Below are 25,970 nucleotides of genomic sequence, written 5' to 3'. Positions count from 1 at the left end.
GGTCACTTTTGAATTTTGGTTGTGCTTTCACACTCGTGGTAGCATGAGACGGACTCTACTACCCACACAAGTGGCTCAGGTAGTGCAGCTCATCCAGGATGGCACATCAATGCGAGCTGTGGCAAGAAGGTTTGCTGTGTCTGTCAGCGTAGTGTCCAGAGGCTGGAGGCGCTACCAGGAGACAGGCCAGTGCACCAGGATACGTGGAGGGGGCTGTAGGAGGGCAACAACCCAGCAGCAGGACCGCTACCTCAGCCTTTGTGTAAGGAGGAACAGGAGGAGCACTGCCAGTGCAAAATGACCTCCAGCAGGCCACAAATGTACATGTGTCTGCACAAACGGTTAGAAACCGACTTCATAAGGATGGTCTGAGTGCCCGACATCCACAGATGGGGGTTGTGCTCACAGCCCAACACCGTGCAGGATGCTTGACATTTGCCACAGAACACAAGGATTGGCAAATTCGCCAGTGGCGCCCTGTGCTCTTCACAGATGAAAGCAGCTTCACACTGAGCACATGTGACAGACGTGACAGAGTCTGGAGACACGTTGGAGAACGTTCTGCTGCCTGCAACATCCTTCAGCATGACCGGTTTGGCAGTGGGTCAGTAATGGTGTGGGGTGGCATTTCTTTGGAGAGCCGCACAGCCCTCCATGTGCTCGCCAGAGGTAGCCTGACTGCCATTAGGTACCGAGATGAGATCCTCAGACCCTTGTGAGACCATATGCTGGTGTGTTTGGCCCTGGGTTCCTCCTAATGCAAGGACAATGCCAGATGTCATGTGGCTGGAGTGTGTCAGCAGTTCCTGCAAGATGAAGGCATTGAAGCTATGGACTGGCCCGCCTGTTCCCCAGACCTGAATCTGATTGAACACATCTGGGACATCATGTCTCACTCCATCCATCAATGTCACTTTCACCACAGACTGTCCAGGAGTTGGCGGATGCTTTAGTCCTGGTCTGGGAGGAGATCCCTCAGGAGACCATCCGCCGCCTCATCAGGAGCATGCCCAGGCGTTGTAGGGAGGTCATACAGGCACGTGGAGGCCACACACACTACTGAGCATCATTTCCTTGTCTTGAGGCATTTCCACTGAAGTTGGATCAGCCTGTAACTTCATTTTCCACTTTGATTTTGAGCATCATTCCAACCCCAGACCACTGTGGGATATTAGTTGTGATTTACGGTGATAATTTTTAGGTTTTATTGTTCTCAACACATTCCACTGTGTAATGAATAAAGATTTACAACTGGAATATTTTATTCAGTGATATCTAGGATGCGGGATTTTAGTGTTCCCTTTATTTTTTTGAGCAGTGTATATAATTTATATAAATTTTTTCAGATCGTGACTAGTTTGCAAGATGTGGTCACTTTTCATTTGAAATGCATTGGGGCAATAAATATGGGTTGTTAAAATATAGACCCCCACCCTCCTTCCTCAGTTATATCATTATCTATTAAAAACTTGTGTGGTTGTTTTCTTTGGAAGTCAATGAAAGATTTTAGATGGTTGAGTTAGAAATTGGTCGAAATAGTCTAAAGGTCATTAAAGGGATTGTCCAAGATTGGAAAAACATGGCTGGTTTAATTGAGAAACAGTGCCAGCCCTAACCTCGTGTTGAGCCTGGTATTGCAGCTCACTTCAAATGGGGCTGAGTTGCAATACCAGACACAACCCATAGTCAGGGATGGCGCTGTTTTTGAAAAAAGAAACAGCTGGGTTTTTCAAATCCAGATTTTTATAATCTCTATAAAGAAAAAAAAATGGTTAAAAATGGCAATTTATTTGAGAAAATAATCCAGATTATGATCAGGACACATTTTCGTCCATAGTCCTATTCCCAATTAAACTGTTGCGTAATGGGAAAGCGGTAAAGTCCCATGAGTAGAGATTAGAAAGCTGCCGAAATAGTTTCTGGCCGAGCCGACGGAACAAGTTATCGGAGAGCCACCGTGATGTCACCTTGATCTTCCGATCTATGAATGGCGGTAGCACCACCGACTCTGGTAAACCGATTCTTCTTAGCAGATGAGGGAGTTCGGCTGGAAGGAAGTCGACCATCACTATGTAGTCATAATGGACAAAACATGGATAGCACAAACTGATGACGGAGCTGGATGAGACGCCCCCCTCTCCGGTCTCCATCAGGAGGATGTCCTCAATGAACTCTTCGAAGGAGACCTCCCCGGCGTTGCCCTGCATGTACATGGACACCAACCTTTCAAATGGATCCACAACAAAGAGAACCTTGGCGTAAGTCCGAAGCACTTGGGCCAACATGGTTGGGTTGAACTTTGCCAAAATGTCAGGAACAGAGTGATCTACAGGTAGAGGGTTCCTTAGTGTAACATCAGCTCTTCGCTCCAAGGCTTGTACCAGCTCTTCCCAACCATCAATAGTCACATCTGCTGGTTTGCAGTAAAGCGTCATGAACTTGTGGCTTATGGTCATGCTGGACAGAAGATGTTCTGCAGAGCCTGATGAGTTCATACTGTGAAATTGTGGAAATCTGTTACAAAAATGTCTTAGTTGCTTCTTCCGAAGTTGTTGGACGTGAAAGAAGGAGTCTAAGGTGATGGATGTCCTCCTCGGTTCTTCTCCAGTTCCTGCTGAAAGCAAAGCATGGAGGTGATGAGGATAAAACCCAGACAGATAAACATTAGAGATACAATGTATCAGATGCCTTTGTTCTCCTGAATCCGGCATTGTTTCGCCTTTCCGGTCCTGAGTTATGGTCCCCTTCCCTGTTTGCAAATCAAGTCACAGCCAAGTAGGCATGATCCTCAACGCTTTGTGAGTTTCTTTTTAAGGTCAGCGCCACCTTGGATAACAAGACTAGATTTATATAAAGTGAAGATGGGACCATATTTCAAGGAAGGAGAGGAGCAGGAAAAAGAGAAAAACATCATCAGAATCAGGAGAACAGCGGCGTTTACACCAGGTAATTACAGATTTATCAGTGTCGGCCTCTCCGTGACGACAATTACTGACAGTAAATAGAAGGAACTTATCAGAACGATAAATGGGCATTTACTTATTACTAATGATCTTAAGGAAGTCGAACTTTCTAGAAAATCCAGGTCACTGTCAAGAAATGAGTGTCTGATTTCTCGGCAGTGTTGTAACTTTCTAGGTGTGTTAATTTCAGTATTTCCCGCTTTCAGTTCATCCCGCAGAGCGACAGTGAAATCAGCACAGAGTCCTGACGTGTGACATCATCATGAGTCATGATGTCAGTGTCTGCGCGTCCTACTGTACATCCATTATGTAGGGAGTGTATAAACGAGACGTTGCAGCCTCCAGTGTTCCACTACATGCCACTCACTCTGCGGAGTGGGAAGCCGTGGCTAAAGGAGTAACAAGCCAATGTAGGCATTTACAGTTTCCAAAAAACCAAATGATCAATGGGTATTCAGATGTAGCAGTTGTGTCATGGTTCTTGCTCTGGTTTTGTAACCTGTTCTTGTCAAAATGTCCCACCACCCCTAGGAATTTATGCCCAATTGCTAACCCCGACGAGATTTGGGATTGTGCAATGATTAATACGGTTGGCTAGTTCAGGAAATACACAATAAAGCGCTACGTATTGCCACCACTAGGAGGCGCTCAAAGCATAGGACATTGTACAGCTGCCTCGTGCTCCCCCTAGTGGTGGCTGAAATCTATTTATTATTCACCTACTGCTCATCAGGGTTCAGATATTAGGAAAAACTCCAAACAAATAGCGCAGGGTACGGGCCGTCCGATCTGTCTGCGGGTATCTACAGAATGACTCCTCTCGTGTCTGTGTGTGATGTGTCGCCATCATGTGCTGGAAGTTGCCGAAATATGTCACCACCATACTGTGAAAAAAGCGCTCTGATTACATCTGTCCTTCACAGGTGTCAGAACATGACCCAGAACACCAAGGATCAGACTCAGGAGTAAGGTCATAGGGGATTAGTAATGAGGGCATGGATGGGTGTCATGGTTCCCAATGGCAAGGGAACATAAGAAACACATAAGTAACGAACGAGCTCTCGGGTGATGGAAACTCGAGTTGACCGTGAGCTAAATCTACCACACAACTAACAGTAGCCAGGGAGCATACCTACGGCTTCCTAAATGCCACGCGCCAGCCGGAGGACTAACTAGGCCTGGTAGAGGAAGAAACAGACCTGGCTTACCTCTAGGGAAATACCCCAAAAGATGATAGCAGCCCCCCACATGTAATAACGGTGAATTAAGAGGAAAAGACATACACAGTATGAAAGTAGATTTAGCAAAGAGAGGTCCACTTACTAGATAGCAGAAGGATACAAAAGAGGACTTCACGGTCAACTGAAAACCCTTTCAAAAACCATCCTGAAATTACTTTAAGACTCCTGTGTCAACTCATGACACAGGAGTGGCAATTTCAGCCCGCAAGAGCTTCCAGCTACAGAGAATTACAAAAACTGCAAACTGGACAAAAGGTACAAAACAAAAGGACAAAGTCCACTTAGCTGATCAGCAGACTAGTAGCAGGAACATGCAACCGAAGGCTCTGGTTACAATGATGACCGGCAAGGAAATGACTGGAGAGCAAGGCTAAATAGGAAACTCCCAAACACTGATGGAAGCAGGTGAACAGAAGCAGCAAAGTGCAAACAAGTCACCAGTACCACCAGCAACCACCAGGGGAGCCCAAAAAGCGGATACACAACAGTACCCTCCCCTTAAGGAGGGGGCACCGAACCCTCACAAGAACCGCCAGGGCGATCTGGATGAGCCCTATGAAAGGCACGAACCAAATCCGAGGCATGAACATCAGAGGCAGTTACCCAAGAATTATCTTCCTGACCATAGCCTTTCCATTTAACCAGATATTGAAGTCTCCGTCTGGAAATACGGGAGTCCAAGATCTTCTCCACGACGTACTCCAATTCACCCTCCACCAGCACAGGAGCAGGAGGTTCAGTAGAAGGAACCACCGGTACCTCATATCTCCGCAACAACGACCGATGGAACACATTATGGATAGCGAAAGATGCCGGGAGGTCCAAACGAAAGGAAACAGGGTTAAGAATCTCCAAAATCCTATAAGGGCCGATGAACCGAGGCTTAAATTTGGGAGAAGAAACCCTCATAGGGACAAAACGGGAAGACAACCACACCAAGTCCCCAACACGAAGGTGGGGGCCAACACGACGACGGCGGTTAGCAAACTGCTGAGTCCTCTCCTGGGACAATTCCAAATTATCCACCACTTGTCCCCAAATCCGATGCAACCGATCCACCACCGCATCCACTCCAGGACAATCCGAAGATTCAACCTGACCAGATGAAAACCGCGGATGAAACCCTGAATTGCAAAAGACAGGAGAAACCAAAGTGGCAGAACTAGCCCGATTATTAAGAGCAAACTCTGCCAACGGCAAAAAGGCAACCCAGTCATCCTGATCCGCAGACACAAAACACCTCAAATAAGTCTCCAAAGTTTGATTAGTTCGCTCCGTCTGGCCATTGGTCTGAGGATGGAATGCAGACGAAAAGGACAAATCAATGCCCAACCTGGCACAGACTGCCCGCCAAAATCTAGACACGAACTGGGTACCCCTGTCAGAAACGATGTTTTCCGGAATACCATGCAAGCGAACCACATTTTGAAAAAACAGAGGGACCAACTCAGATGAGGAAGGCAACTTAGGCAATGGCACCAAATGAACCATTTTAGAAAAACGGTCACACACCACCCAGATGACAGACATCTTCTGAGAAACAGGGAGATCCGAGATAAAGTCCATAGAGATGTGCGTCCAAGGCCTCTTAGGAATAGGCAAGGGCAACAACAACCCACTAGCCCTAGAACAACAAGGCTTGGCCCGAGCACACACATCGCAAGACTGCACAAAAACACGCACATCTCGAGACAGGGACGGCCACCAGAAGGATCTAGCCACCAAATCTCTGGTGCCAAAAATTCCCAGATGACCTGCCAGAGTAGAAGAATGAACTTCCGAGATGACTCTAGTGGTCCAATCGTCAGGAACAAACAGTCTACCAGACGGACAACGATCAGGTCTCTCCGCCTGAAATTCTTGCAAAGCACGTCGCAGATCTGGAGAGACAGCAGACAAAACCACCCCATCCTTAAGAACACCAGCAGGTTCAGAATTCCCAGGAGAGTCAGGCTCAAAACTCCTAGAAAGAGCATCTGCCTTCACATTCCTAGAACCCGGTAAGTACGAGACCACAAAATTAAACCGGGAAAAGAACAACGACCAACGTGCCTGTCTAGGATTCAGGCGCCTGGCAGACTCCAAATAAATTAAATTCTTGTGATCAGTCAAAACTACCACCTGATGTCTGGCACCCTCAAGCCAATGACGCCACTCCTCAAATGCCCACTTCATGGCCAAAAGCTCCTGATTACCAACATCATAGTTTCGCTCGGCGGCCGAAAATGTTCGCGAAAAGAACGCACAAGGTCTCATCACTGAGCAGTCGGAACTTCTCTGCGACAAAACCGCCCCCGCTCCGATCTCGGAAGCATCGACCTCAACCTGAAAGGGAAGAGAAACATCAGGCTGGCGCAACACAGGGGCAGACAAAAAGCGGCGCTTAAGCTCCCGAAAGGCCTCCACAGCAGCAGGGGACCAATTGGCAACATCAGCACCCTTTTTAGTCAAATCCATCAGAGGTTTAGCAACGCCAGAAAAACCAGCTATAAATCGACGATAAAAATTAGCAAAGCCCAAGAATTTCTGAAGACTCTTCAGAGAAGTAGGCTGCGTCCAGTCGTAAATAGCCCGAACCTTGACAGGGTCCATCTCAATAGAAGAAGGGGAAAAAATGTACCCCAAAAAGGAAATTTTTTGAACCCCAAAAACACACTTTGAACCCTTTACACACAAAGAATTCTCCCGCAAAACCTGAAAAACCCTCCTGACCTGCTGAACATGAGACTCCCAGTCATCAGAAAAAATCAAAATATCATCCAAGTACACAATCATAAATTTATCCAAATATTCACGGAAAATATCATGCATTAAGGACTGAAAGACAGAAGGTGCATTAGAAAGGCCGAAAGGCATTACCAAATACTCAAAATGGCCCTCAGGCGTATTAAATGCGGTTTTCCACTCATCCCCCTGCTTAATTCGCACCAAATTATACGCCCCACAAAGATCAATCTTAGAGAACCACTTAGCCCCCCTTATGCGAGCAAACAAATCAGTCGGCAAAGGCAACGGATACTGATATTTGACTGTAATTTTATTCAGGAGTCGATAATCAATACAAGGCCTCAAAGAGCCATCCTTTTTAGAGACAAAGAAAAAACCGGCTCCTAAAGGTGATGAAGAAGGACGAATATGTCCCTTTTCCAGGGACTCCTTAATATACTCGCGCATAGCAGCATGTTCAGGTACAGATAGGTTAAACAAACGACCCTTTGGAAATTTACTGCCAGGAATCAGATCTATGGCGCAATCACAATCCCTGTGAGGAGGGAGTGAACCAATTTTAGGCTCTTCAAAAATATCACGATAATCAGACAAAAATGCCGGAATCTCAGATGGAATAGATGACGAAATGGACACCAAAGGAGTGTCCCCATGAGCCCCCCGACATCCCCAGCTTACCACAGACATAGCTTTCCAGTCAAGGACTGGGTTATGAGACTGTAACCATGGTAATCCAAGCACCAAAACATCATGTAAATTGTACAACACAAGGAAGCGAATCACCTCCTGATGGTCTGGAGTCATACGCATAGTCACTTGCGTCCAGAACTGTGGTTTATTACAAGCCAAAGGTGTAGAATCAATACCCTTCAGAGGTATAGGGACTTCCAGAGGCTCTAAATCAAACCCACAGCGCCTGGCAAAGGACCAGTCCATAAGACTCAGAGCGGCGCCAGAGTCCACATAGGCATCCACGGTAATAACTGATAATGAACAAATCAAGGTTACAGACAAAATAAATTTGGACTGTAAAGTGCCAATTGAAATGGACTTGTCAACCTTCCTAGTACGCTTAGAGCATGCCGATATAACATGAGCAGAATCACCACAATAGAAGCATAACCCATTTTTACGCCTATAATTCTGTCGCTCGCTTCTGGACATAACTCTGTCACATTGCATTTTCTCTGGCGTCTCTTCAGAAGATACCGCCAAATGGTGCACGGGTTTGCGCTCCCGCAAACGCCGATCAATCTGAATTGCCATTGTCATGGACTCATTCAGACCTGTAGGTGCAGGGAACCCGACCATAACATCTTTAACGGCATCAGAAAGGCCCTCTCTGAAATTTGCCGCTAAGGCGCACTCATTCCACTGAGTAAGCACAGACCATTTACAAAATTTTTGGCAGTATATCTCAGCTTCATCTTGCCCTTGAGATAGGGCTATCAAAGCTTTTTCAGCTTGAATCTCCAAATTAGGTTCCTCATAAATAGGGTTGAGCGATACCGTCCGATACTTGAAAGTATCGGTATCGGAAAGTATCGGCCGATACCGGCAAAGTATCGGATCTAATCCGATACCGATACCCGATACCAATACAAGTGAATGGGACTCAAGTATCGGACGGTAAATCAGCCCTTTCTGTCCTTCTATATGGGGTTCTGGAGGGGGGGGAGAGTGTGGGCGGTGCGTGGGCGGAGACTGCGTGTCTCTGTGCGGGCGGGGTCTGTGCGGGCCTGCCAGGGATCTCATTCTATGCGGCCGGCGCTGTATGCCCAGGCTTGATGCGGCGTGCCGGGGCTTGATGCGGCGTGGGAGGGAGGGCTCTGCGGCGTGCTGGGGGGGTCTATGCGGCGTGAGGGGGTCTAAGCGGCGTGCTGGGGGGTCTATGCGGCGTGAGGGGCTCTCTGCGGCGTTCTGGGGCGTCTATGCGGCGTGCTGGGGGATCTATGCGGCGTGAGGGGCTCTCTGCGGCGTTCTGGGGCGTCTATGCGGCGTGCTGGGGGGTCTATGCGGCGTGCTGGGGGGTCTATGCGGCGTGCTGGGGGGTCTATGCGGCGTGCGGGGGGGTCTATGCGGCGTGCGGGGGGTCTATGCGGCGTGCGGGGGTCTCAGCGGCGTGCGGGGGTCTCTGCGGCGTGCTGGGGGGTCTCTGCGGCGTGGGGGGGTCTCTGTGGCGTGGGGGGGGGTGTCTCTGCGGCGTGGGGGGGGGTCTCTGCGGGCATCGTCCGATGGGACTACAAGTCCCATCGGGCTATGCCTGCTACACTGACAGTGATTGACACATTAGCCAATGATGGGACAGTAGTAGTCCCATCATCCGGCTAATGTGTTGAATGAAAAAAAAAAAAATACTCCATACATACATTCTACATACATACATACATATAGACATACAGTACATTCATACATTACATACATGACATACATTACATTAAACATAGATTACATACTCACCATTACTTGTCATTTTGATCCCCGAAGCCAGTGTCATCTATAAAAAATGTGAAAAAAACAAACAACCAATATACTCCCTGTCCGCAGAAATCCACGAGTGTCCCACGACGATCTCCCGTGGAGAGCAGCAGCATCAAATAATGCGACCGCTCTCTAGGGGCTCAGAAACACAATGACGGGAGGAAGGTATCCTTCCGCCACTGTATTCCTCCGCCGCTGTAAAAAAAAAAGTCCCTAGTCTCACTTTATGGCATTGCTGTATGAGACATTTTCCCATGCAGCAATTATATAAAGTGACACTTTGAACTCAGGTAACCTCAGTGATGCACTGCAGGAGCCATTGTCTCCTGTCAGTGTGTCACTGAGGGTCCTATAGAGCAGTGACGTCACCCGATGTCACTGTTCTATAGGGGAGATCGTCGTGGGACACTCGTTATTAATTGGACTACGGCGGACAGGTAGTATGCGGTTTATTATTTTACGTTTTTTGCAGGCGCTGAAGTATGGTAAGTATGGTGAAATGAAGAATATTAAAATACTTTTTCCTAATGTGTGCGTGTTTTATTAACCCTTTTCTTACTATTGGATTAATAACGGATAGGCGTCTTATTGACGCCTCTCCGTTATTAACCCGGCTTAATGTCACCTTACGATAGCAAGGTGACATTAACCCCTTATTACCCCATATCCCACCGCTACACGGGAGTGGGAAGAGAGGGGCTAAGTGCCGGAATTGGCGCATCTTACGGATGCGCCATTTTCGGGGCGGCTGCGGACTGGTATTTGTAGCCGGGGGGGGGGGCCAATATCCATGGCCCCTCTCTAGGCTATGAATATCAGCCCGCAGCTGTCTGCGTAGCCTTTCTGGCTATAAAATATAGGGGGACCCCACGTCATTTTTTTGGGGGGTCCCCCTATTTTAATAGCCAGTAAAGGCTACGCAGACAGCTGCGAGCTGATATTCATAGCAGGCTACAAATATTGGCCCCCGGCCGTCGGCTTTCCCCCTCTGGCGCAGAAAATTGCGCGGGAGCCCACGCCGTTTTTTTCCATTTTTTTTTTTTTTTAAATTCAAGGCTCATAAAGGCCTCTTTCACCCTTGCGTCAGTACGGGTCCGTCGCTATGTGTCGAGCCGACGTACCGACGCACGTTGTGAAATTTGTACACGACGTGGGCAGCGGATGCAGTTTTTCAACGCATCCACTGCCCATTCTGAAGTGCGGGAAGGAGGGGGCAGAGTTTCTGCTGCGCATGCGCAGTAGAAAATGGCAGACGCGACGGACAAAAAAACGTTCACTTGAACGTTTTTTCGTGCCGACGGTCCGCCAAAACTCGACGGATCCGTTGCAGAACGGACGCGACGTGTGGCCATTCGTCGCGATCCGTCGCTAATACAAGTCTATGGGGAAAAAAAATGCATCCTGCGAGCACATTTGCAGGATCCGTTTTTTTCCGCCAGATCCGTTTTTTCAGTCGGATCCGTTGTTTTCCGCCAGATCGGTTTTTTTCCACCGGATCCGTTTTTTTTCCGCCAGATCCGTTTTTTTTACATTGGATCCGTTTTTTTCTGCCAGATCTGTTTTTTTCCACCGGATCCGTTTTTTTCCACCAGATCCGTTTTTTTCCCGCCAGATCCGTTTTTTCCTGCCGGATCCATTTTTTTCCGCCAGATCCGTTTTTTCTCATAGAGTTGTAATAGCGCCGGATTGCGCCTGATGGCCACACATTTCATCCGTTTTTTGCAGGATTCGTTAAAAAAAACTGTTTCCGCCGGACGGAAAACTCATAGGAACGTTTTTTGTCCGTTATTTTTCATGCATGTTTCCATTCAAATCATGCACATTTTCCGTTTATTTATTTTCCAAAAACCTCATCAAAACCTGCATCAAAACTGCATGAAAAACCGCACCAAAAACCTGCATCAAAAACAGCATCAAAAACCGCACCAAAAACCTGCATCAAAAACCGCACCAAAAACTGCATAAAAAAAGCACCAAAAACCGCACCAAAAACCTGCCGCAAAAAAGCACCAAAAACTGCATCAAAAACTGCATCAAAAACCGCACCAAAAAACTGCAGCAAAAAACTGCAGCAAAAAAGCACCAAAAACTGCATCAAAAACCGCATCAAAAAGCTACATCAAAAACAGCACCAAAAACTGCGCCAAAAACTGCATCAAAAACAGCACCAAAAAACTGCAGCAAAAAAAGCACCAAAAACTGCATCAAAAACCGCATCAAAAAGCTACATCAAAAACAGCACCAAAAACTGCATCAAAAACCGCACCAAAAACCTGCAGCAAAAAAGCACCAAAAACTGCATCAAAAACCGCATCAAAAACTTCACCAAAAACTGCATCAAAAACCGCATCAAAAAGCTGGAGCAAAAAAAGCACCAAAAACTGCATCAAATACTGCACCAAAAACTGCATCAAAAACCGCACCAAAAACCTGCAGCAAAAACTGCATCAAAAACCGCATCAAAACTGCACCAGTTTTTTATGCAGGTTTTGATGCAGTTTTTGGTGCAGTTTTTGATGCGGTTTTTGATGCAGGTTTTGGTGCTGTTTTTGATGTAGCTTTTTGATGCGGTTTTTGATGCAGTTTTTGGTGCTTTTTTTGCTGCAGGTTTTTGATGCCGTTTTTGATGCAGTTTTTGGTGCTTTTTTGCTGCAGGTTTTTGATGCAGTTTTTGGTGCAGTATTTGATGCAGTTTTTGGTGTTTTTTGCTGCAGGTTTTTGGTGCAGCAAAAAAGCACCAAAAACTGCATCAAAAACCGCATCAAAAACTGCACCAAAAACTGCATCAAAAACCGCACCAAAAACCTGCAGCAAAAAGCACCAAAAACTGCATAAAAAACGCATCAAAAACTGCACCAAAAACTGCATCAAAAACCGCACCAAAAACCTGCAGCAAAAAAAGCACCAAAAACTGCATCAAAAACCGCATCAAAAACCGCACCAAAAACATGCAGCAAAAAAGCACCAAAAACTGCATCAAAAACCGCATGTTTTTGGTGCGGTTTTTGATGTAGTTTTTGGTTCAGTTTTTGATGCAGTTTTTGGTGCTTTTTTGATGCAGGTTTTTGGTGCGGTTTTTGATGCAGTTTTTGGTGCAGTTTTTGATGCGGTTTTTGATGCAGTTTTTGGTGCTTTTTGCTGCAGGTTTTTGGTGCGGTTTTTGGTGCAGTTTTTGATGCGGTTTTTGGTGCTTTTTTGCTGCATGTTTTTGGTGCGGTTTTTGATGTAGTTTTTGGTTCAGTTTTTGATGCAGTTTTTGGTGCTTTTTTTGCTGCAGGTTTTTGGTGCGGTTTTTGATGCTGTTTTTGATGCAGGTTTTTGGTGCGGTTTTTCATGCAGTTTAGTTTTGATGCAGGTTTTGATGAGGTTTTTGGAAAATAAATAAACGGAAAATGTGCATGATTTGAATGGAAACATGCATGAAAAATAACGGACAAAAAACGTTCCTATGAGTTTTCCGTCCGGCGGAAAGTTTTTTTTAACGAATCCTGCAAAAAACGGATGAAATGTGTGGCCATCAGGCGCAATCCGGCGCTATTACAACTCTATGAGAAAAAACGGATCTGGCGGAAAAAAATGGATCCGGCAGGAAAAAACGGATCCGGCGGAAAAAAAACGGATCTAGCGGAAAAAAAACGGATCCGGTGGAAAAAAAACGATCTGGCGGAAAACAACGGATCCGACTGAAAAAACGGATCTGGCGGAAAAAAACGGATCCTGCAAATGTGCTCGCAGGATGCATTTTTTTTCCCCATAGACTTGTATTAGCGACGGATCGCGACGAATGGCCACACGTCGCGTCCGTTCTGCAACGGATCCGTCGAGTTTTGGCGGACCGTCGGCACGAAAAAACGTTCAAGTGAACGTTTTTTTGTCCGTCGCGTCTGCCATTTTCTACTGCGCATGCGCAGCAGAAACTCTGCCCCCTCCTCCCCGCACTTCAGAATGGGCAGTGGATGCGTTGAAAAACTGCATCCGCTGCCCACGTCGTGTACAAATTTCACAACGTGCGTCGGTACGTCGGCTCGACGCATAGCGACGGACCCGTACTGACGCAAGGGTGAAAGAGGCCTTTATGAGCGTTGAATTTAAAAAAAAAAAAAAAATGGAAAAAAACGGCGTGGGCTCCCGCGCAATTTTCTGCGCCAGAGGGGGAAAGCCGACGGCCGGGGGCCAATATTTGTAGCCTGCTATGAATATCAGCTCGCAGCTGTCTGCGTAGCCTTTACTGGCTATTAAAATAGGGGGACCCCCCAAAAAAATGACGTGGGGTCCCCCTATATTTTATAGCCAGAAAGGCTACGCAGACAGCTGCGGGCTGATATTCATAGCCTAGAGAGGGGCCATGGATATTGGCCCCCTCCCCGGCTACAAATACCAGTCCGCAGCCGCCCCGAAAATGGCGCATCCGTAAGATGCGCCAATTCCGGCACTTAGCCCCTCTCTTCCCACTCCCGTGTAGCGGTGGGATATGGGGTAATAAGGGGTTAATGTCACCTTGCTATCGTAAGGTGACATTAAGCCGGGTTAATAACGGAGAGGCGTCAATAAGACGCCTATCCGTTATTAATCCAATAGTAAGAAAAGGGTTAATAAAACACGCACACATTAGGAAAAAGTATTTTAATATTCTTCATTTCACCATACTTACCATACTTCAGCGCCTGCAAAAAACGTAAAATAATAAACCGCATACTACCTGTCCGCCGTAGTCCAATTAATAACGAGTGTCCCACGACGATCTCCCCTATAGAACAGTGACATCGGGTGACGTCACTGCTCTATAGGACCCTCAGTGACACACTGACAGGAGACAATGGCTCCTGCAGTGCATCACTGAGGTTACCTGAGTTCAAAGTGTCACTTTATATAATTGCTGCATGGGAAAATGTCTCATACAGCAATGCCATAAAGTGAGACTAGGGACTTTTTTTTTTACAGCGGCGGAGGAATACAGTGGCGGAAGGATACCTTCCTCCCGTCATTGTGTTTCTGAGCCCCTAGAGAGCGGTCGCATTATTTGATGCTGCTGCTCTCCACGGGAGATCGTCGTGGGACACTCGTGGATTTCTGCGGACAGGGAGTATATTGGTTGTTTATTTTTTTCACATTTTTTATAGATGACACTGGCTTCGGGGATCAAAATGACAAGTAATGGTGAGTATGTAATCTATGTTTAATGTAATGTATGTCATGTATGTAATGTATGAATGTACTGTATGTCTATATGTATGTATGTATGTAGAATGTATGTATGGAGTATTTTTTTTTTTTTTCATTCAACACATTAGCCGGATGATGGGACTACTACTGTCCCATCATTGGCTAATGTGTCAATCACTGTCAGTGTAGCAGGCAGAGCCCGATGGGACTTGTAGTCCCATCGGACGATGCCCGCACTGAGACCCCCGCACGCCGCAGAGACCCCCCCCACGCCGCAGAGACCCCCCCACGCCGCAGAGACCCCCCCACGCCGCAGAGACCCCCCAGCACGCCGCAGAGACCCCCGCACGCCGCTGAGACCCCCGCACGCCGCATAGACCCCCCAGCACGCCGCATAGACCCCCCAGCACGCCGCATAGACCCCCCAGCACGCCGCATAGACCCCCCAGCACGCCGCATAGACGCCCCAGAACGCCGCAGAGAGACCCTCACGCCGCATAGATCCCCCAGCACGCCGCATAGACGCCCCAGAACGCCGCAGAGAGCCCCTCACGCCGCATAGACCCCCCCAGCACGCCGCATAGACCCCCCCAGCACGCCGCAGAGCCCTCCCACGCCGCATCAAGCCCCGGCACGCCGCATCAAGCCTGGGCATACAGCGCCGGCCGCATAGAATGAGATCCCTGGCAGGCCCGCACAGACCCCGCCCGCACAGAGACACGCAGTCTCCGCCCACGCACCGCCCACTTTACATTATAGTGATTTTAGCACTGTGGGGACTTCCGATTCCGATACCCGATACCACAAAAATATCGGATCTCGGTATCGGAATTCCGATACCGCAAGGATCGGCCGATACCCGATACTTGCGGTATCGGAATGCTCAACACTACTCATAAAGCAACCCTAAAGCCAGGAAAAACGCATCCACATTGAGCAACGCAGGATCCCCTGGTGCCAATGAAAATGCCCAATTTTGAGGGTCACCTCGCAGCAAAGAAATTACAATCTTAACCTGCTGGACAGGATCTCCTGAGGAGTGAGGTCTGAGAGAAAGGAATAATTTACAATTATATTTGAAATTCAGAAACCGAGATCTATCTCCGGAAAACACCTCTGGTGTAGGGATTTTAGGTTCAGAAATAGGAGTATGCATAACAAAATCTTGTAAATTTTGAACCTTCGTAGCAAGATTATTTAAACCTGCAGCCAAAGTCTGAGGATCCATCTTTAAACAGGTGAGCTCAGAGCCATTCAAGGATTAAAAGGAGAGAAAGGCAAAGGCAGTAATTAGAGCTGAAATACAACTGATCCAACTATGGAGCAAGCATAGGGGAAACGAAAAAAAAAAAAAAATTTACAGACTTCTTTTTTCTCTCCTTTCTTCTGCCAATAAGTTTAACACTGGCCGGTCATACTGTCATGGTTCCCAATGGCAAGGGAACGTAAGAAACATATAAATAACGAACGAGCTCTCGGGTGATGGAAACTCGAGTTGACCGTGAGCTAAATCTACCACACAACAGTAGCCAGGGAGCATACCTACGGCTTCCTATATGCCACGCGCCAGCCGGAGGACTAACTACGCCTGGTAGAGGAAGAAACAGACCTGGCTTACCTCTAGGGAAATACCCCAAAAGATGATAGCAGCCCCCCACATGTAATAACGGTGAATTAAGAGGAAAAGACATACACAGTATGAAAGTAGATTTAGCAAAGAGAGGTCCACTTACTAGATAGCAGAAGGATACAAAAGAGGACTTCACGGTCAGCTGAAAACCCTTTCAAAAACCATCCTGAAATTACTTTAAGACTCCTGTGTCAACTCATGACACAGGAGTGGCAATTTCAGCCCGCAAGAGCTTCCAGCTACAGAGAATTACAAAAACTGCAAACTGGACAAAAGGTACAAAACAAAAGGACAAAGTCCACTTAGCTGATCAGCAGACTAGTAGCAGGAACATGCAACCGAAGGCTCTGGTTACAATGATGACCGGCAAGGAAATGACTGGAGAGCAAGGCTAAATAGGAAACTCCCAAATGCTGATGGAAGCAGGTGAACAGAAGCAGCAAAGTGCAAACAAGTCACCAGTACCACCAGCAACAACCAGGGGAGCCCAAAAAGCGGATACACAACAGATGGGGCACCATGAACCTGGATCATATATGGTGCCCAATATAAGGTGGAGGGATCATCCCCTCCAGGGGGCAGTTATAGGGGTGTAGAGGTATCAGAGACCCTCTGCCACATACCAGTATTAGAAACACTGCATGATCAGTGGGGGTCTGCAGCGGAAGTATTCTGCGCTGGGTCAAGCACGGCTGCGGCATCTCAGTGATTAGTAATAGGGTGCGGACCCCTTCTGTCCTCCCATTAGACCAGAGGTCTCAAACACATGGCATGTGGGCAGCATGCGGACCCTGAGGCACCGTAGACCCCCTGACGATCGTGGCCCTGTGCAGGGGTCCGCCGATGGCAGCGCTTTAAAGGGGACAAACCGTCATATGTGCCCCAAAACACTACAAACAAAAACTATGACTCATCCTACATGCGACTAGCCTCAATCTATCTGTGTCACATGCAGTGGCGTCCTGCCAATGGCGGCTTGCACCGGACCCCCTGCCTCTCACTGCAAGTTCAACTGTATCGGCATCCTGGATTCCAGTACAGTTTAAAGCAATGATGGATGAGGGAGCGTCAGACGTCATCTCCTCCTCGGTGTCTAACGTGTCAGCACAATGGGTGCGATGACATCACTACATGACGCCCGCTGTGCTGAGATGTGCGGCACTTCACAATGCTCACTGCAGAGACTGGAACAGCGGGAATGAGGAGGAGAGGTGACTATTGTATTTCTTTTTTTTAAATCAGCGAGTACACTGTGGTGGCAAGAATACTATATGGAGGGCTATGGGGAGTGCAGCATACTATATGGAAGACTATGGGGAGTACAGTATACTATATGGAGGACTATGGGTAGTGCAGTATAATATATGGAAGACAATGGGGAGTGCAGTACACTATATGGATGACTATGGGGAGTGCAGTATACTGTATGGAGGACTAGGACTATGGGGAGTGCAGTATACTGTTTAGAGGACTAGGACTATGGGGAGTGCAGTATACTGTTTAGAGGACTATGGGGAGTGCAGTATACTGTATGGAGGACTATGGGGAGGACAGCATACTGTATGGATGACTAGGACTATGGGGAGTGCAGTATACTGTATGGAGGGCTATGGGGAGTGCAGTATACTGTATGGAGGACTATGGGGAGTGCAGTATACTGTATGGAGAACTATGTGGAGTGCAGTATACTGTATAGAGGACTATGGGGAGCACAGTATACTGTATGGAGGACTAGGACTATGAAGAGTGCAGTATACTGTTTAGAGGACTATTGGGACTGCAGTATACTGTATGGAGGACTAGGACTATGGGGAGTGCAGTATACTGCATGGAGGACTAGGACTATGGGGAGTGCAGTATACTTTATGGAGGACTACAGGGAGTGCAGTATACTGTATGGAGGACTATGGGGAGGACAGTATATTGTATGGATGACTAGGACTATGGGGAGTGCAGTATACTGTATGGAGAACTATGTGGAGTGCAGTATACTGTATAGAGGACTATGGGGAGCACAGTATACTGTATGGAGGACTATGGGGAGCACAGTATACTGTATGGAGGACTAGGACTATGAAGAGTGCAGTATACTGTTTAGAGGACTATTGGGATTGCAGTATACTGTATGGAGGACTATGGGGAGTGCAGTATACTATATGGAGGACTAGAACTATGGGGAGTGCAGTATACTTTATGGAGGACTACAGGGAGTGCAGTATACTATATGAAGGACTATGGGGAGTGCAGTATACTGTATGGAGGGCTATGGGGAGTGCAGTATACTGTATGGAGGACTATGGGGAGTGCAGTATACTGTATGGAGGACTATGGGGAGTGCAGTATACTGTATGGAGGACTAGGACTATGGGGAGTGCAGTATGGAGGACTATGGGGAGTGCAGTATACTGTATAGAGGACTATGGGGGGCACAGTATACTGTATGGAGGACTATGGGGAGTGCAGTATACTGTATGGAGGACTAGGACTATGGGGAGTGCAGTATACTGTATGGAGGACTACAGGGAATGCAGTATATTGTATGGAGGACTATGGGGAGGACAGTATACTGTATGTAAGACTAGGACTATGAGGAGTGAAGTATACTGTTTAGAGGACTATTGGGATTGCAGTATACTGTATGGAGGACTATGGGGAGTGCAGTATACTTTGTGGAGGACTACAGGGAGTGCAGTATACTGTATGGAGGACTAGGACTATGGGGAGTGCAGTATACTGTATGGAGGACTACAGGGAATGCAGTATATTGTATGGAGGACTATGGGGAGGACAGTATACTGTATGTAAGACTAGGACTATGAGGAGTGAAGTATACTGTTTAGAGGACTATTGGGATTGCAGTATACTGTATGGAGGACTATGGGGAGTGCAGTATACTTTATGGAGGACTACAGGGAATGCAGTATATTGTATGGAGGACTATGGGGAGGACAGTATACTGTATGTAAGACTAGGACTATGAGGAGTGAAGTATACTGTTTAGAGGACTATTGGGATTGCAGTATACTGTATGGAGGACTATGGGGAGTGCAGTATACTGTATGGAGGACTATGGGGAGTGCAGTATACTGTATGGAGGACTAGGACTATGGGGAGTGCAGTATACTGTATGGAGGACTACAGGGAATGCAGTATATTGTATGGAGGACTATGGGGAGGACAGTATACTGTATGTAAGACTAGGACTATGAGGAGTGAAGTATACTGTTTAGAGGACTATTGGGATTGCAGTATACTGTATGGAGGACTATGGGGAGTACAGTATACTTTATGGAGGACTACAGGGAGTGCAGTATACTGTATGGAGGACTATGGGGAGTGCAGTATACTGTATGGAGGGCTATGGGGAGTGCAGTATACTGTATGGAGGACTATGGGGAGTGCAGTATACTGTATGGAGGACTATGGGGAGTGCAATATACTGTATGGAGGACTATGGGGAGTGCAGTATACTATATGGAGGACTCTGCAGCCAATTATACTACATAGATGGCTATATGGGAGCTATTATACTATATGGATGGCTATTTGGGGCTATTATACTATATGGAGGGCTATGTGGGAGCTATTATAATATATGGAGGGCTATATGGGGGTTATTATAATATATGTAGTGCTATATCCGGGTTATTATGTTTGGAGGACTATATGGGAGCCTTTATAATACTTGGAGGGCTATGTGGGAGCCTTTACACTTAACGGAGGGCTATGTGGGGCCATTATACTATATCTAAGCATTTATACAGTGTGAAGGTTTGTGTGGGGTCCATCATACTGTGTGGGAGCCACTATACAGTGTGGGGGCTATTATACTGTATGTAGGCCCATTATTTCTGCATGGAGGGCTGTGTCGGGGATCATCCTATATTGGGGTCACCATACTTTTCCGGTGGAGTTGAGGGGTACAGTAGGATCATCATACAGTGCGTGTGGAGGGTACTGTGGAGGAATTCACTGTGGCGGTATCATACTGTGTTTGGGGGGCACTTTTACTGGCATCATACCTTATGGGTGCAATGAAAAGGGAATGTAGGACTTCAGTAGGAGGAAAATTACTTTGTAAAGGCTGAAAAGTTGGGAGATATCCTCTTTTGTGACCCAACGAATATTAAGATTTTATTGTTGTTGTTGCGGGAGGGGCCAATTAGAACTTCTGTTTTGGGGCCCCATGATTTCTCTGTACGCCCCTGGTCACATGTGATGTCATCTGTCTCATGTTGTGATTGAGCCCAGCCGATGATGTCACCGAGTGCAGTGATGTCACCGATACAGATCTGTTATATGTAGCGATGCACAGAGCCCTATAATCCTCACCTGCCTGCTCGGTCCTCCCCTGCCGGCGCTGCACCATCGTCACCATCTTCAGCCACCAGTAAAGAATTCCCAGCACAACCAGTAAGATTAAGAATCTGATCCCAAACTTCATTTTCCAATTCTGGAAGGGAAGAATCTTTTAGTTGCAGATGTCTCTCCCTTCCCCCATCCTGTGCCCGTCAGACCTGGGGGTAAAGTACAGTTTACTGACACGTATCCGGCACAGATACATTGTACACTGCCAGCCTGTAACATGGCCCTGAGGGTCTGCAGGGTCCGCCATGTAACAGTGCAACTGCACCTTTGGGATTTCTGCACATGGAGCAAGGTTCTCAGCAGCACAGAGGATTTCAGGAGAGGATCTTGTTTTGTCATACGAGGACATGAGTGAGGTCAGGATTGAATGTGACAGGTGCGGCGCCATGAAATCAGAGGGAAGTGATCACCCTAAAACTAAGAATCTTGAAACAGTCAAGAAATGAAATATAAAATATATTTGAATGTTGCATTTGAGCTGCGTACACAAAACGGCAGGGGATTTTCAATCCAGACTCCATTGAGCGTTTTTCTTCTAAGCACTGGAGCAAGTGCACAAATCCTTTAGTCAATATCAGATACCATTTTCTGCCACTTTCTAAAACAAAATATCTCTGTTTTAGTTTTTCCCCCATTTTCAAGATCTCGGCATGCTGCCAGTGAATAGACACATCCTTACATCCATTCCTGACCTAACACTTCTCACAGCTGAGGGTTTGCTACAGTTATATACACTCCAACCAGTCTTCTGCCACCTAACCAGCTTGGACTCTAGACTGATCCATTTCACCTGCACTGATACATTGTAACAAACCATCAGAAACAGATTTATGCTGCAGATTTAGCTTCCTCACAATCACATAAAATTGTAACAACCTCTCATCAGGAAGAAAAAGTGACGCCGCTTTTAACCTTTAGACGTAAACATGAATGTTCCTTTTCACTGACAGCAAGCAAAGATCTAAAAAATGGGGAAGAACTGAAACTCAAATTAACTTAGAAAGTTGCTAAACTTTTTTTTATACAAGATTTAATCTTTATTTATATAAAGGTCACATTTAAAGGGTTTCTCCAATTTCATCAATCCAGTCCTCGCTAGGTTGAGAACCCCTTTATTTAGTCGTGTAATAGTGAGTCTGACCAGCAGATGGCGCTGCACAGCAAGGCTTTCCTATGGCTGACATGTGACACAGTGACCTAGAAATGACACATTATTACACTGCTCTCTTGGCAGAATCTGCAGGTCAAAATCTGCACTTTTTTTTGCGGATTTTGTGCGTTTTTTCTGCGGATTCTGTGCGGATTTCATCCGTTTTTACCCTTGCGGATTTCTATTATGGAATGGGTGCAGAAACGCTGCAGAACCGCAGAAAGAAGTGACATGGTCCTTAAAATAATCTGCTGCATTTTCCAGCACCCTGTGCCCCTGATTTTAAAAAAAATGCCCCCACTGTGCGACATGAATAAAGGTATCCCCCAAACAACACTCGACTCCCTGTATACAAATATGCCCCCTGATTAAAAAATGCCAAGATGCCCAAACTAAGCCCCCTGATAACAAGTATACTGCACACTGCGCCCCCCGAAAATAATTATGCCCCATCATTAAAAAATAACAAACTGTGGACTCTGACTTGTAGTTTGCCCCCTGTTACGGCTGTGACACATTTCTTGCATTTTGCCATTCAGGAGTTTAGAAAAGCTTGGTGGCAGCCCCTGGACATAATAATAATATTTTTTTATTTTTCGGGGTCTTGACTCTGAGCCCCCCATGGACTCCTGAGACCCCCTTTATCCTGTTTTCTCATGATTAAGTCTTTTATTATTGAATTTCTCATCCCGGCAGGAAAATAATATTACGCTTTACGGGGGCATCAGGATGTGCAGCTTCATACACAAAGAATCCAGGCCAAGTCCAAGATGACATCCCGCTGCCAAAAATATCCTCACACTCCTGTTCTATTTCTTATTAAGTCAGTGACCATGTGCTCGGCTAATTCTGGACGACTGACCCCAAAATCGGATCACTTCCACGTTCACACTCAGGACGCAGGATCCGTCTTGTTCCTCATCTCAGGTCTGTGCCTTATCTCACAGGCGATACATTTATTTCCTACAGAAATCCCAATTTCTGCGCAGTCGCAGAATAAAATTAAATGCTGTCTGTAGTCACCACTAGGGGGAGCTCACAGTAGATTGATATTACAAGGAGTCTATCACCCCCCAAAATGGCATTTAAATTGCCTAAACATTCATAAAGGGGTCTATCCCCTATTAGTATCATATCAGACAAGTGCAGCTTCACTTTATAGCTAAGCAAAAATAAATCCGTTATAAATATTGACAGAACTTCTGCTTTAAAGAGGTTTTCCGGATCCTTAATATTGATGACCTCTCCTTAGGATGGGTCATCAATATTAGATAAATGGGGGGGGGAGGTCTGACACCTGGCCCCACCCCATTGGTATTAGGACAGCGCCACACATTGTGTTGTGGCCATGAGTGGTACTGCAGCTCTCTCTCTTGTATTGACTTCTCCCATCAGCTGGTTGGAAACAAAAGATCAGAAATAATATTGGGACTTTCCTTTATGGCAACTTTTTGCCACTTTTCTATAATCTGAGATTAGGCTGGGGCAGAGTGGTAAAAGCTAACATTACTTCCTTAAATGTCAGGGTTGAAGAGCATTCATTGCATCAAGGAAGTGCTCAGACCTTAATATTTAAGGGGACATGTGTTATAATCAGTTTGCTATTTTGTGACAATGGTATTTTTGAATTAATATTTATTTAGAAGTGTCTGAACCAGCAGATGAGAGTATGGAGGCAAATAACCCCAGAAATAACCCACAAAGAGCCCACCACACAAGCACTGCCTGTAATCTAGGCACGTGACATGTTGATCCAGAGGAAGGCAAAACCCCCATGAGGCAGATGCTATTTGCCCCATGTTAGGGGATACATTCCTTCCTGACTCCATTTCCCTGGATCATCACAAAATCTAGTGACCATAGCCTGTAATATCTAATGTATAAGGCCGGCGTCACACTGGCGAGTTTTACGGACGTATGAGTGCAGGAAATACATCCGTAAAATACGCATAACACACGGCCCAATGATTCTCTATGGCCCAGCTCCTATCAGCCGTATTTTACTGATCCGTATTATACGGTCTTGTACGGCCGTAGAAAATCACAGCATGCTGCGTTTGTCACCGTATTGCGCAAAAAATACGCCAATGAAAGTCTATGGGGGCGAGAAAAATACGGATTCCACACGGACCAGCAGTGTGACTTGCGAGAAATACGCACCGGTGTTAGAGAAAAGCCGGTAATTCAATTGCCGGCTTTTCATTTCTCCTTCCCAAACCCGACAGGATATGAGACATGGTTACATACAGTAAACCATCTCATATCCCCTTTTTTTTTGCATATTCCACACTACTAATGTTAGTAGTGTGTATGTGCAAAATTTGGGCGCTGTAACTTGTAAAATAAAGGGTTAAATTGCGGAAAAAATTGGCGTGGGCTCCCGCGCAATTTTCTCCGCCAGAGTGGGAAAGCCAGTGACTGAGGGCAGATATTAATAGCCTGGAGAGGGTCCATGTTTATTGGCCCCCCCGGCTACAAACATCTGCCCCCAGCCACCCCAGAAAAGGCACATCTGGAAGATGCGCCTATTCTGGCACTTGGCCACTCTCTTCCCACTCCCTGTAGCGGTGGGATATGGGGTAATGAAGGGTTAATGCCACCTTGCTATTGTAAGCCAGATTAATAATGGAGAGGCGTCAATTATGACACCTATCCATTATTAATCCAATAGTACTAAATGGTTAATAAAACAAACACATATTATTTAAAAGTATTTTAATGAAATAAAGACACATGTTGTTGGAATATTTTATTATATTGGTAATCCACCTGAAGACCCTCGTTCTGTAACAAAGGAAAAATAAAAAAACAACATCTCATACCTTCCGTCGCTCAGATCAAGTCCCACGAAGTAAATCCATCTGAAGGGGTTAAATCATTTTACAGCCAGGAGCTGTGCTAAGGCCGGTTTCACACGTCAGTGGCTCCGGTACGTGAGGTGACAGTTTCCTCACGTACCGGAGACACTGACACACGTAGACCCATAAAAATCAATGCATCTGTTCAGATGTCATTGATTTTTTGCGGACCGTGTCTCCATGTGCCAAACACGGAGACATGTCAGTGTTCGTGGGAGCGCACGTATTACACGGACCCAATAGAGTCAATGGGTCCGTGTAAAACACGGACCTCACACGGACATTCTCCATCTGGGGTCCGTGTGCGTGCAGGAGACAGCGCTACAGTAAGCGCTGTCCCCCCCACATGGTGCTGAAGCCGCAATTCATATGTTCCCTGCAGCAGCGTTTGCTGCAGAGAAAATATGAATAATAGTGTTTAAAATAAAGATCTATGTGTCCGCCGCCCTCCCACCCCCTGTGCGCCCCCCCGCTGGTCAGAAAATACTTACCCGGGTCCCCCGTCGGCTGTCGCTCCTTCGGCCCCACGTGACCGCATACAGTAAGCCGCGGCCAGACCAGGAAGAAGCGACAGCCGACGGGGGACCCGGGTAAGTATTTTCTGACCAGCGGGGGGGCGCACAGGGGGTGGGAGGGCGGCGGACACATAGATCTTTATTTTAAACACTATTATTCATATTTTCTCTGCAGCAAACGCTGCTGCAGGGAACATATGAATCGCGGCTTCAGCACCAGATGCAGGGGACCACACGCGTGGGTACCACACGCTCCATGTGGTACCCACTCGCCATACAGGCGGCACACGTGTGCCGCACGTATGGCCTCCGTGAGTTCCCAGGCACACGGACACGGATAACTCCGGTACCGATTTATTCCGGTACCGGAATTATCTGGACGTGTGGGACAGCCCTAATGCAGTGCTCATGCCTGTAAAACCCCCGGGAATGAATGGATTGCAGGGGAATGACCTGTAGTTACCTTGAGTTGCAGTGATGCGCCCTCTGCTGGATGTCGTCATGAACTGGAGCCTTGGAAAAGTTCCCATGCTCGAGTTCATATGAGGACATCCAGCAGAGGGCGCCTCACCGCAACTCAAGGTAACTACAGGTCAACCTGCTTTCCATTCATTCCCTGGGGGTTTTATAGGCAGGAACACTGCTTTAGCAGAGCTCCTGGCTGTAAAATGATTTAACCCCTTCAGATGGATTTACTTAGTGGGACTTGACCTGAGCGACGGAAGGTATGAGATACTGTTTTTATATTTTTCCTTTGTTACAGAACGAGAGTCTTCATGTGGATTACCAGTATAATAAAATATTACAACACCCTGTGTCTTTATTTCATTAAAATACTTTTAAATAATGTGTGTGTGTGTTTTATTAACCATTT

General features: G+C 46.6%; 1 protein-coding gene across 2 annotated transcripts; it reads right to left on the bottom strand.

The window, feature by feature from the left end:
- Positions 1-1,448: 1,448 nt before the first annotated feature.
- Positions 1,449-20,703, bottom strand: LOC143809040 (carbohydrate sulfotransferase 14-like). 2 transcript variants are annotated; one of them, XM_077292206.1, is made up of 2 exons: positions 20,538-20,703; positions 1,449-2,611 (listed from the first exon to the last, which is right to left on the bottom strand). In XM_077292206.1, exons 1-2 carry the CDS (start codon positions 20,647-20,649, stop codon positions 1,815-1,817), a joined length of 909 nt encoding a protein of 302 aa, XP_077148321.1. In that variant the 5' UTR covers positions 20,650-20,703; the 3' UTR covers positions 1,449-1,814. The 2 variants fall into 2 exon arrangements, with proteins under 2 accessions (XP_077148321.1, XP_077148320.1); XM_077292205.1 differs by having other exon boundaries at positions 1,449-2,614; positions 20,538-20,697.
- Positions 20,704-25,970: the final 5,267 nt, after the last annotated feature.

This window comes from Ranitomeya variabilis, chromosome 2, assembly GCF_051348905.1.
Source record: "Ranitomeya variabilis isolate aRanVar5 chromosome 2, aRanVar5.hap1, whole genome shotgun sequence".
In the NCBI taxonomy this organism is placed as follows: Eukaryota; Metazoa; Chordata; class Amphibia; order Anura; family Dendrobatidae; genus Ranitomeya; species Ranitomeya variabilis.
This window is presented reverse-complemented; position numbering and strand designations above follow the sequence as displayed.

Excerpts from the sequence above, each read along its gene's own strand:
- LOC143809040 (XM_077292205.1), bottom strand. The coding sequence starts at position 20,649 with ATGAAGTTTGGGATCAGATTCTTAATCTTACTGGTTGTGCTGGGAATT. Across the intron at positions 2,615-20,537 it reads GGGGAGGACCGAGCAGGCAG|CAGGAACTGGAGAAGAACCG; the intron begins GTGAGGATTATA and ends CTTTGCTTTCAG.